We start from the raw sequence: 13,493 nt of genomic DNA, 5'->3' as shown, positions 1-13,493 counted from the left end.
ATATTCATTCATAGTCCTGGCCTCATTCATTCAGTACTGATCCAGCACCTCTTCAAATGTTTTTTCATCCTGGGTCACTGGATAATGATATAAAATTATTAACTTATATAAACATGAGTGGAATGTGACATACGTATTTTTATGTATTTGTAACTTGTCCTAATTGAGGATGTTTGGGTCATTGCAAATGGCAATTTTTTTTGTTACGCTCTGTAACTTCACACTCTGTAAGGTGCTCTTTGAAGCTTTTTGACGACTATATTTGGTTCATATATACTGTCTTCTGTCTCCAGAGTGTGTCATCTTAAAGCTGTGGTCCATGTTTCTTGAGCTCAAAGTGGCTTAATTCTTTGTAAACATTGCGAGAGGTGGTTTGTCAGAGAGTATATCCATGAGACCTGCATCTTCCTTATTGAAAACAAGCCCCACTTTAAGTAACTGTACAGTTTTCCTTTTTAAATACTGAGGACAGAACTGTTTTCTGGAAGCATGGTAGTGGTATTTGCTGAGCCATGTAAATACACTCTTTCCCAACTCACTACTACTGAGTTGATAAGATGTTTGTGACATGGGAAGTTATCTCTGATTCTTGTACCAAGTTAGATTGAAAACGCAACAAAATCACACAATTTCTTTTTTCTTCTGTAGGTTGTTAGTGCTTAATCAAAGACTTTCTGCATGATTAAAAGATTTCAAATCAGTACTGAGATTTCTTTATGGAACAAACACTTCCAATAATTCTAGCAGTAGGCACATTTTAGAAGTAGGCATATTATTGCCTGCTACCGATTTTCTCTGTGGGTCAGATTAGGCAAGTCCAGACTAAAAGCAAAACAAAACCTGTGTGCTGAAAGTTGATTCTTTGGCACCATTTCTTCTGTAATTTTGTTTATGTTGCATAGCAATGCTTGCTGATGTAGAGGTAGTCGAAGATTGTTTCAGTAGTTCTAAAGGTGACCTGCTGTGGCAGGTTCTCTGTTCACTGCTTGTGCTTGAAGAGCTGAAATGAAGTGAGCATGACTGTGGCATAGCCAAACAGAAGGGATAGGCTGTTTTCTATGACTATATTGGGATTAAACAGCAGAATGGGAAGAGTGCTTCAAATTCAAGAACCATGTTGAAATAAACTATAAGAAGAGCTGAAAGGAGATTGTTTCCAAGTCAGAGGAGTGTGTGTCTGTAACAGCTTTTCTGTGGCTCTGTGGGAGCTAATAGCCAAACTGCTTTGTAGTTGAAGCTTGTCTGTTTTGTAATAGGGATGATGAGACATGGTTGACTATGATAGTAGAGGCTATTCTGGTAAATCAAGAGGCTGCTTGTAAGTTCATGTTTATAACTCCTTTCCTGCTTTACCTTTGGTATATTTGTGAAGTTTTGTTCTGTGATTCACACAACACCCTCACCCCCATCGTAGTATGATTTTGCCTTTCTTTTCTAGATCTACCTTTTTTGTAATTTTGATTGCTCTCACATTTGCACAACCTGTTTCAGAGCAAGCTTGTTCCTAAAAACGAAATTTAAGGAACTTGCATGCAGTGCCTCATCTTTTGGTTGAGATGTTTCATGTCTTCCTCAGTAACATTGAAGTTAAAGTGCTTCACTTATATATATTTAAATAGGATAATAGTGAAAATTCAGGACTTTACTGATCTGCATGGGTATTTTCTGTGGAACTGTCTGAACACAGGTAGCAGAAATATGGTGTCTTTCCCTTGTAATAACACAGAGAGAAACAGGAATGATTTAAATCATACATGCAGGGTGGTATATCCAAGAAACTGGTTCCCAATTCCAAATATTGTTGTAAAACCCTATGACTATTTGTTTCTCTTATAAAAGCTTTATTTTTAGTGCAGCTCTTTAGTTATTGAAGCTTTTTTTTTTACTTTATATATAGCGCATATTTTTGCCATAATAATGGGCAAAATAAACGTTTTGTAAGAACTGCTTATCATAGAATTTTTGAACATTTTCATAGGTCTTGGTTACATCTGCATAAGCAGATCATAGTAATTACTTTCAATTGTGCTTTCCAGTACATAAATTAATGACATGACTGGTGCTGCAGTGTTACGGAGGGCCGTGCTCTCTGATGCTTACCAAATAGAAATTCACCTTAAAGCTTTGGGTTGAAGACAATGTATCCTATAAAAATAAAGATCTCAAAGTAACTTTTAGCTAAGCAGATATGCAAGATTTTGAGGGAATATTGTTACTTAAAGCTTCTCTCTGCTTCATCATTGGAGTGCCTTTCTCCAAAAATCTTAAAGCAGTAGTAGTTTGGTCTGTGTGCCTTTATTTACTTAAGTGCTTGTGAATACGTATTTGTGTGTGTATACACAAATTTATGTAAACATATGACCGTAAAAAGTAGCATTGTGAAAGCTATTATACCTTATATTTTTCTGTATTCTAGTGTCTTAAGGCCTAGAGGTGTTAACAAGTACTCTGTGTGTGGCAAACCGAGGCTTGTAAAGAGGAGTGTGCTCATTTTAACAAGCGCAGGGAACAAAACTCCAAATAAGTTACTCCTTTTTCCCCCACCCTTTCTGATAATGGAGGAACAATAGGGAGAGGTTTACTAAAATCAGTAACCACAGCAGTATTAATAGCAAAATGTATACGAGAGAGAGTATTTTACCCACAAAAGGGTATTCACCCCTGGGAGCAAACAAAAATGTTTCCCAAAAATAGTGCTGCCAGTATGGTCTCTGGACAAAGGCTTTAAGCTGAGGAGAGCCCTTGCAGCTTAACATTCCCTTGCCCCAGTCTGAAGAAACCAGCAAAGAACTGGGATGAAACTTAGAAGCCAGATCGCTGGCATTGTGCTTCCCGCTGTTTCTCCAGACTGCTGCGCCCGGCTGTGTTTGGCAGCGTTTGCCCTACTCAGTTGCTCTACTCAGTCCCCCACGGCCGGCACTGGCACCACACCACCAGCTCTGGACAGGGTTTTGGGCTCTGTCTGGCTGTGCCAGCTCAGGTGGGAGTTTGGAATGGAAAGTGGACCACCAGTGGTGGAGAGGGGGCTGGGGCCGACTGATCCCAGCACCTTCTCTCTGGAGAGATCCAATCAAGATGGCAAGTTTTTAGTTTCTGGCACTCAGCTCATGCTGCCGAACCCACGCCCCCAGTGATGATGTCTGTGGTACAGAATTAAACAGTACTAAAAACTCCATCCCCCTTTTCTCTGTAACCCGGACAAGAAGGAAGAATACAGAAATATACTCTTGTATGCTGGCCCAAAACTGTTTGAAAAGTATGTAAACTGACTTCCTTGTGTTTTGGCTACTCATAAAGACTCCATACTTCCATGAGAGAGGGGAGAAACTGTTACCTTTCCTGCAATCTACGCTATTCTGCTTTTCTAGACCAGCAAATATTCCAAGTACTTTCATGTGTCCTATTTACAGTGGTCTTAAATGCTTTTGAGATAAAGATGATGAACCTTCATAACATTATAATGTAGCCAGAATTATCTAAAATTGACATATGGAAAAGTTAAAGGAGAAAGGTCTTGAGTTAGTCAGGGTTACACTGATCTGTTACCCAATCCATGAGTAGTTTCCCTGTATTCTGACTTGGTAGCCACTGGTCTGTCTAGCAAACCATGATGCCTCCTGGTGTCTTTTGGTATAGCCAGGAGAGATCTGAGGTTATACTGCTTGGATTACTCTGAAAGAATTAGAAAGCATGGAAGGTTAATGGACTTGATATTGTTTTATCCCTCACTGAACTTCACAGGAGAACTATTCCTGTTGAACGTGCAAATTGGAAGAAATGGACTCAAACACAACGTGTGTATCTGACTTTGTGCTTTTGATTATACAGGATGGATGTGCCTTCTTGTCACAAGTGTGTACTAAAATTTAACCTCAAATAATTAAATACATGGTTTTTTTTGTTTTGTCTCCATCCAAAGCAAATTTGCTCCATCGTTTAGATAATTTTAATGTGCTTATTATCCCTGTTAATGCCAGTTAATAGCAGAACATAATGTTGATTTTTTTTTTTAGTTTGTATTATTAAAAAAACCATGTTTAATAGGAGAACAGTGGTGGATTGGAATTCATTTGAATAGACTTGTAGTGTTTTGAACTGGAAGTGCAGTGTGAGAAGTAATTAAAACTGACTCTTACCAGTGAGTATAATTTTTATGTTTTCATTAATGAACATCCGCATTTATGACTTTGCATAAGATGACTTTTTGCAAATAAAAACATATCTTAATGAATTCCTATTTTCTTAGTTCTTTTATGGAGCATATTAATAGCATTACTTTAGCATCTGTTCAATTTTGAAGTTCTGATGGTGATTTTGTACTTTTTTCAGAAACTTTTTTCAATTTAGTGTTCAAAGTTTGTTAATATATGTCTCTAGCTTCTGTATTTTTAATTTTCTCCTAACTATTTTTTTCAGATTTAAAACCCACTCCCTTAGGAAATACATATTAAAATTAATTTTCATAACAAACATGTCCTCCAAATCCCTGCCACTAAAGCATGCTCTCATCAGAATGAATTCAGCAGCATGTCAATGTAAAGATTAACAATCTTGTCCAGTGGAGGGTGCCCCTGCCCATGGCAGGGGGGTGGGAGCGAGATGATCTTTAAGATCCCTTCCAATCCAAACCACTGAATAATAATGTAATTAAACTGCAGCAGCAGTAATTAATAGATTACAGATCAGTGGGCAGCTTTAAAAATGAGGATGTGGTAGAATGAAAATGATGAAATAGGGTGCATATTTCTTGAAGATTAATTCCTACTTTCAAAATCTTGGTTTTCAAAGTTAAATACTGTCAGGAATATAAGAACATCTTACTTGTGTTTTGCTTGGTTGCGTGAAGTGTACGTTTTAGGTGTTCATTTGATTTCTCGACTTTTGAATTTATCTTAAACACAAACACTTCAATATGTTTCTTTTTCTGCTCGTGTGACTGCAGTCTTAAAAAGAAAATCTTCCACTTTGCAGGCAATGCTCAGAGTGTGACCAGGCAGGTAGCAGTGATATGGAGGCTGATATCGCCATGGAAACCTTACCAGATGGGACCAAAAGATCAAGGAGGCAAATTAAGGAACCAGTGAAATTTGTTCCTCAGGATGTGCCTACAGAACCGAAGAAAGTTCCAATCAGGAACACGGTAAATGATGGTGGAGCTGATGTTTTGAGGCTCATATTCATAATAATATTGTTTCAGATGACTTACATTGTGGATATTTTGAACTGAGGTATTTCAGTTAGATTGATGTTCTGTTTTTGTTACTTATTCCATTTTCTCCTTTTAGTGCTTTATTAGTTGTGGTAAATACAGTTTTGCTAAAGTAGAAAGCTGGGAAACATGGTAATTAACTGAAGAGCTGTACAAGCTTAAGAAGAAATTCAGTTTGCACTTAAACTTAGCCTTTACAGTTCTTCTTCGCTGTAGTAGTAAGGACACTTACTAGGGAAGATTTAAATATATTGAATTATAGCTGTAAAGTAATTAGTCATTTCCTTATCTACAGGCAACCTGCTGACTAACTGCACATTTTGTGACCATCACAGCACCCTGTTATTTCAGTTTGTTTGCCTTCCTAGTCTTACTAGTCATTGTATGTTTTCTTAAACTTTCTTGGTTGATAGAATTTTGAGAAGACAAGCAAAAGCTCTTGCTTTCTGTACTGATGAAATATTTAGCATCTTTCCTTCCTTTGAAAGTAGAATTTTTTTATTAATCACTGTGCACTTTTACTTAAATTTGGCTCTCTTACTTATTCATAAAACAAGGCTTTTCATGTGTGATGTGTCATATCACCTATAAAAAGTACATAAAAATATCAAAGGGCATTTAGGTCCAGTTTACGGGATGAGTAGTGTTCCCATATCCCTTCAGACGTAAGTGGTTCATCTTCCAATATATTCCTTATTATCAAGAAATACTTACAATGTCTCACATTGGAGTTAAATAAACTTCATCTCTCATGCAGCACAACTTTATTTTCTTCACAAAGCTTTCCAGACATTTTATGATTATACTAGCACATACCATACTTAACATATACTGATAGAATTAAGCAAGTATTTTCCTGACTCAATGTTAAATGTTTGCTTTAATTTTGGGCCACAGCTTTGATTTACCTAATGGCTTCCCTTTCCTGGTCTGTGACTCAGAACTTTAAGAATGACTCAAGCCAAGCTGATGAATTTAGCTCAAACTATGAGGAGTGTGAGAAATCCAAAATTAAATTTTGAGAAACTACTACTTCTTTCTTTTCCTTGTTGAGGGAAAGTACTGTTCTTCCTTCTGCTTAAGAGCTTGTAGAATCTTACAGCTGCCTGGGTACGTTGAACTTACTGTTGTTATGCTGTTATTCATACAGAAAGAAGACTTATCTGGTGTTCTGCTTACTGAACTCTTTGTCTCTCATTTCTCCTGTTTCTTCTTTCTTTCTCTTCTCTCTTTTTATACCTAATGTAGTGCTATTAGGGTGTGGAGAATCATGATTCTGCGACTAAAGAGAACTGAAATTATTGCAGGAAAGACCTTTGTAGTTGTAATAAAAAAAGGAGTGGTATAAGGTATTGTTCAGAAATCAATAGGAATGCAAGACTGGTTTGTTCTAAAGCTCGTGTAATAACTGCCAAGGTTCTTCTGTGCAAAATGGAGAGAAGTCTGATTGCTCTGAAGTGTTCCCCTCATGCCATGATGCTGTGATGTGCTGAACTGGTGCTACATTGGTGATTTGGCACCTCATGTGCCAAATCAAATCTATACACATTGTAGTATGTAATACAGAATTAATTGATTTTCAGCGGACTGATGTGTTGTGTCACTGTATGGCACTGCACTGTGGAAAAATCACTGCTGCCAGTCTAAGAAAGATTTTGTTCCTTTGCTTGAATTTTCAGTCTCTCTTTCAGTTCTCTCCAGTTCTCTACTTTTGTACAACATACAGATTTGCAAGATAGCGTCTTTGCTGCCTTGTGGGCAGGGCTTCTCTGTCAAAGAGGAGCATCAACCACTGACTGATTGGCCTCCTTCTGGGTAACTCCCCTAGTATATATACTGAGCATGATGTTCTATGGTGTGGAATATCCCTTTGGCCAGTTCGGTCAGCTCCCTCCCAGCTTTTTATGCAGCTCCTCCCTGGCAGAGCATGAGACACCGAAAAGTCCTTGATTTGAAGTATGCATAACTTAGCAACAGCCAAAACATCTGTGTGTTACCAGCATTATTCTATCTGCATTAGGCCAGATTAGCTCAGTTGGTCAGAGCATGGTGCTAATAATGCCAGGATTGTGGGTTTGATCCTTGTATGGGCCATTCACTTGAGAGCTGGACTTTGATGATCGTTGTGCGTCCCTTCCAACTCAGAATATTCTGTGATTCTCATACTAAGTCCAAAAACCACAGCACTATACCAGCTACTCAGAAGAAAATTAACTCTATCCCAGACAAAACCAGAATGTCCAGAGACCTGTGACAATTGGAGCACACTAGTGTTCACAGCTTCTACATGACATTGGAGACTCAGTTTCCTTCTGTAATTTGGAAGTGTGAGGGAACTAACACTGAAGTAGGTTATTCAGTCAGGATAATGCTTCTTCCTTGTACAATTCTCCGCATTAATTGTGTGCCAGGACAGTGTTTTATAAAACACTATATAAGTGTTTTATAAAAAGCTACATAAGCTTTTTAAAGAACCCTGTGAGTGCTCTCTAGTATTTCTATCTCTTAGCTTTCAAATATTTCACTGCATATTTATATAGAATCGTAGAGTCACAGAATATTCTGAGTTGGAAGGGGCCCACAAGGATCACTGAAGTCCAACTCCTGGCCCTGCATGGGACACCTCCAAGAACCATACCATGTGCCTGAGAGCATTGTCCAAATGCTTCTTGAACTCTGCAAGCCTTGGTGCTGTGACCACTTCCCTGGGGATCCTGTTCCAGTGCCCAGCCACCCTCTGAGTGAAAAACCTTTTCCTGATATCCAACCTAAACCTCCCCTGATGCAATATCAGGCCATTCCCTCAGGTTGTGTCACTGGTCACCAGAGAGAAGAGATCAGTGCCTGCCCCTCCTCTTCCCCTCATGAGGAGGCTGGAGACTGGAATGAGGTCTCCCCTCAGTCTCCTCTTCTCCAGGCTGAACTAGCCACTCCTTGCATGTCTTTCCCTCTAGGCGCTTCACCATCTTTATAGTCCTCCTTTGAACTCTTTCTGAGTTCAGATACAATAGCTGTAATAGCTTTATATCTTTTTCACATTGTGGCACCCAAAACTGAACACAATATTCAAGGTGAGGCCGCCCCAGTGCAGAGCAGAGCAGGACAATCCCCTCCCTTGCTCAGCTGGCGATGCTGTCCCTGATGCCTCCCAGGACACGCTTGGCCCTCCTGGCTGCCAGGGCACTGCTGACTCATGTTCAACCTCCCATCGACCAGGACTCCCATGTTCCTTTCTGTGGTACTGCTCTCCAGCCTCTCATTCCCCAGTCTGTCCATGCACTGAGGGTTGCATCATCCCACCTGCACATTCTGGCACCTGCCCTTGTTAAGCTTGATACTATTGGTGATTTCCCAGCCGTCTCATTTAGGACCTATGCAGGGCCTCTCTGCCTTTCAGGGAGTCAGCAGCTCCTCACAATTTAGTATCATTGGCAAACCTACTTAGTGTATCTTCAGGTCCTGTGTCCGAGTGGTTTATGAAGATGTTGAAGAGAATTGGGCCTAGTATGGAGTGCTGCAGAACCCCAGTAGTGACAGGTTGCCAGTCTGATGTCACCCTATTCACTATAACCTAAGGAAATCAAGTTTGACAAGATGGACTTTCCCCTCATGAAGCTATGATGGCTCTGACTGGTGACTTTGTTGTCCTTCAAGAGTTTTTCAGTATCTCCCAGAATAATCTTCTCCATGATTTTACCTCTCACTGAAGTGAGACTGACAGGCCTGTAGTTTCCAGGGTCCCCGTTGCCCTTCTTGAAAACTGGGACATTTGCCAGCTTCCAGTCAACTGGGACCTCTTGGATTCCCAGGACCACTCAAAAATCATCAAAAGAGGTTTTGTAATGACATCAGACAGTTGAGTATTCTCTGATCAATCCCATCAGGCCCCACAGACTTCAAGGGGTCCAGCTGGAGCAGTAAATCCCACATAAATTCAGGGTTGACTGGGAATTTATCATTCTCACAGCCATGGTCTTCCAGCTGAGGGCACTGGGACCCCTTAGCCTATCGTTGCTGTTGAAGATAGAGGCAAAGAAAGCATTAAACATCTCTGCCTTGTCTGTGTCCTTGTTTGTGAGGTGACCATCCTCAACCTGTAACAGGCCAATGTCATTTCTGCATTGTAGAGCAGCTGTTTCAAAGAATTGGGAAGACAGAGAGAAAGTCCAGCTGTTTGGACTCCATTGTTTTGGAGACAGCAACTATCATATTGTACATTAAAATGTAACAAGTTTACAAGAAGACTTTTCTGATTTTAAACTTCCTAAGACCATGTAAGTGGATATATGAGGGTGAATTTAAACATACCATACTTTTACTCTGAGCCAGAGTCTGTACAAATTATAAATGAATGTAAATAAACAAGACATTAGGTCTTTATACTTAATTTTGTTATATGACGGCTGTATTTACAGACAGAATTTAATGAATTGTTTATGCTTTATACGTTTCAAGCCATATGTAGTGACCTTTTAAAGATTTCTTGCATTTCAGTGCATAACTTTTTAAACTAAGTTTAACATCTATTATTTTTATAATTCCAATTTCACACTTTTATAATCATTGCAAATCATTATTTCTGCTTCCAGTTTATTTCATAGAAATTAATAGCTAATGATTAGCAAAGAGCTAATAGAAACCAATAGCTAATTGCCTAAACCAGATATCTATAAACACCTTCCTTATATTTACTATAAATCTGAATATGTTTTTTAGCATTTGCTTTTCAAAACTGTACAATTTTTTTCACCTTTTTTTATTATAAAGATTAAAAGTATAGAATAGATTGTTTCTTTGGAAAATACTTTAAAGAGATACAAATAGCATTTTTCAGCAGTAAATTGAGAGATTAATGATTTTACTCAGCTATGTATGTTCAGATTTTCAGAGTCTTTTTGAGGTGATCCATATTATAAAAACACAGCTTTTAACAGTCTGTTGACTTCGTTTGCTGTCCTAGAATAAAAAGGAATGCACAGATTTTTTTTTTTTTATCAAACATGTAATTGCTAAAATAGTTTTGTTAGTCTGGTGTAACATTTTTGCAAAATAAGGGTTTTTCTTCTGTCCTTTTAAAAAAATGATCCTAAGGAAGTTTCAGTGAACTTTTAAAAATTTGGTAAACTGTACTTTGCCTACTATATATGCTATTGTCCGGAAGTGTAACCGAGTTCCTGTATGTCACATACATACACATCTATTAAAGTAAGTTTGTGCAGCTGGGGCTAGCTGTGCTCTGAGAGTGTATGGTGTATGGATGCAGGTGTATCCTTTGAATTTAGGTAGTGTTTGTGTTGTTGAATATTCCATCTTCCAATAAATTCTGTCAGATCCTGGTACTCTTAATGAACATATTAGAGGAGGTTTTTGTGTGTGGTTTGTTTTTGTGGAAATTCCATTTTTTATTCCTTTTTCTTGAGAAGCAGCTATCTACCCAGTGTTATAAAGGTGAAATTAAAGAATTTTGGGAACTTAATAGTTGAAGCCTGTAAATAAATAAAGTATTCTAATACTCTGATACCAAACCTATTTTACCTATTTTTTTAATTTGAAACCTGAAAATCTTTTTTCTGTAATTGCATTGTGTGTAATCAAGAGGAACAGACAGTAAATTTCTGTTTAACAGTAAAAAGTCTGTGTTAGTTAGTTATGGTTTTGACATACAGAATTGAAAGATTAATTTCTGTCAACTGAACATAAATGCTCTAGAAAAAAAACCAGTAGTCAGTCAACTTTCTAAAACTTAAGGATTTCATTATAATGAACATTGTAAAATACTTCGTTTTCTTCATTAATTAATAGAAAAGTTCAACTGAGTCTCTGACATGTTGTAATGTCACAAATGTTAAAAGTAATTAATTTAGCTTGCCAAATACATGGATACACGATACTCTTCTGGCTTCAGATCAAATTCAGAATGGAGTGAAGTAAGATCAAGCTCTTCCACAATGCTTGAAGCAAATGGAATGTATCAGAGTTTTACATTTTCTTTTTTAATTTGTTTTGTTTGGAGTTTGGGGATTGTTTTGGTTGGTTGGTTTGATTTTTAAGAAAGCAAGAAGGAAAAAAACCTTGCAGGTGAAAGATCACTACTTTTTCATGCTGCAGTGGCATGGAGAGGTGGACATATTCCAAATAGTATTCCAATGGTGTCAGTACTGATATCTTTGTAAGTAAAGGTAACTGGCCTATCTATTACTTCTGCAAATAAGTACTCTTAAATTGAGTTTTCCAGGAAAGAATCACTTGTTTTAGCAACACTTGAAAATTGAGGTCTTTTGGCCTCTTTGTCCTCATTCTTCTGTTTCAGTTCTCTGTGTGTGTGCTTTGGAGGAAATTAGTGTTAAAAAGGGTAGAAGTCAATCCTGCTCTTTATCAAATTCTGTTACTTGTTTAAGCCTGAGAAACAGTAGTTACAAGTTAATTGATCGACTCAGTGATAGTTTTCCTTGACAGCAGGAATGTTGCAAAATTTTTGGTTTTCTAGAAGAAAAAGTTCTGAAGACAATGGAAACAAAAAATAGAGAAAAATCGTAATTCTATGTAATTAAGCTTTATGGTTGACTTGGTTTTTTTTGTAATCATATTTTGATTCATTACTGTTTCTTTTTGTCTGACAGTTCCCTTTTTATTACTGTCATTTTTCTGGACAATTTAATAGTTATTTCAGAGATATATTTTGAATAGTAGTGATATGTACCATTTAAGATACTCGCTTTGATCTGTATTGAACGAGTGTGCCATCTGGTGTCTACATGGCAGTCCTTACCTTTATTTAAAATAATTTTATGCCTATGTGGTGCCATCAATTGAACACTTCTTCTGCCTTTTAACAAAGCAAAGAGTGTCAGAAGGATTTTTTTCTGCAGTTGGTTTCATCATAACTTTTTCATTGGCAAAAGGAAGTTTGTAATTTCTAACTTTTCATAAGGAGTGGGTGGCGTCATGGATTATTAAAAATTGCTATCTTGGCAGAATGGTTATGGTTAATGTGTAACAGGATAGAGAACACGTTATTTGTGCAGTTTCAACCTGTGTGGCTTTTTTCACAGGCTTTTGTGGTTTGTTTTATGCATGCTATTGATAGTGCAGTGATTTCTTCAAGTCGCTTTTTTGGTATAGTGAAGGTTTTCCCAGTTCTGTTTTCTGAGTGTGTTCTGTTTTGCTTGTGTTTCATACCAGAGTTATCCTCTGTTCTGTAGTAATGAAATTCTCCTTGCCATGACCTCTTTGTTTGGAATGATTATATAGGCTTCTAATGCTTACTGATTCCTTTTATTTTTTTTTGTCTTTAGATTATCCTTATCAGTATATGAGAAAGGCTGCATAAGAGAGAGTTGAGGTTTGGAGGTTTTTGATGTGTGTGATATGTATCTATGAACCATAGTTTGAGAAAAGGTAAAACTGTGAAAGTATATCGTTAGTGTGTCAGCTACAACTTGATATAAGATAGAAATGAAAATGTCTGAAGAATTTGCATAGGATCCAGAATTAAAACATGGTTGTAATCTTATACTGATCCTCTTCCCTGTGCATTTCAGCGTGTGTAAAAGACAGCTATGTGTCTTTTTCAAGTAGTTACTGTAGCCACAGGTCTGTCAGGGAAACATAAACAGTATGTGCTGTTATTTCTAACAAGAAATGGGAGGTTTATAGATCTCCAAAAATCAACACATCTAAAGTTCTTCACATTTTTCCCTCTTAAAATTAGAACGCACACACAAAACAACAGCTACAGACTTTTTTGCAGAGGAAAGAAATTATCATAGTACCAATAATCTGAAAGCCAGGTATGTCTTCAGTAATTTCATTAATTTTTTAAACAGGAAATCTGAGACTAGTTTTGAATTATTTATATGAAATGGTCAAATGAAAATGCATGTTTTCGTAATGATATCCCGTGCCTCCAAACTCCAGGAGCACTTGGAGTACCAACTAAATTTCCTGTGCTCAGCTTTGCAAATAAAAGTAATACTTACTTTGTAGTACCAGCACTGTTAGGGGTATCAGAAACTCAGTGCTGGAAAGAAGAGCCCTGTGAATATGACCATATTGTTTCTGTGGCATCCAAGAGGTTTAGAAGCATGAGCGTAATAAGGATCGCCATCTTTTCTGTCTGCAAGCAGAAGCATGCATGCTAATGTAGTGAAATCCCTGAATTACCTAAAATACCCAGCTAGAATGGCATGAGCAGGTGTGCTGGGCCTCTTTGCTGCCTTTGTGTGCGTGTGCAAACAGTTAAAGGAAATTCTAACCAGTTAGCATAGTAAGCAAAGGAGGAACT

General features: G+C 37.7%; 1 protein-coding gene across 4 annotated transcripts in view; it reads left to right on the top strand.

Moving 5' to 3' along the window:
* The window catches only part of PHF14 (PHD finger protein 14), a 164,097-nt gene that overhangs the window by 49,764 nt on the left and 100,840 nt on the right, over window positions 1-13,493 (top strand). For all 4 annotated transcript variants that reach the window (XM_048304706.1, XM_048304686.1, XM_048304696.1 and 1 more), the window contains exon 14: window positions 4,972-5,140. In XM_048304706.1, the coding sequence (XP_048160663.1) occupies window positions 4,972-5,140 (169 nt within the window). The remainder of the gene's footprint in view (window positions 1-4,971; window positions 5,141-13,493) is intronic.

Source organism: Corvus hawaiiensis, chromosome 1, assembly GCF_020740725.1.
Source record: "Corvus hawaiiensis isolate bCorHaw1 chromosome 1, bCorHaw1.pri.cur, whole genome shotgun sequence".
Lineage (NCBI taxonomy): Eukaryota > Metazoa > Chordata > Aves > Passeriformes > Corvidae > Corvus > Corvus hawaiiensis.
This window is presented reverse-complemented; position numbering and strand designations above follow the sequence as displayed.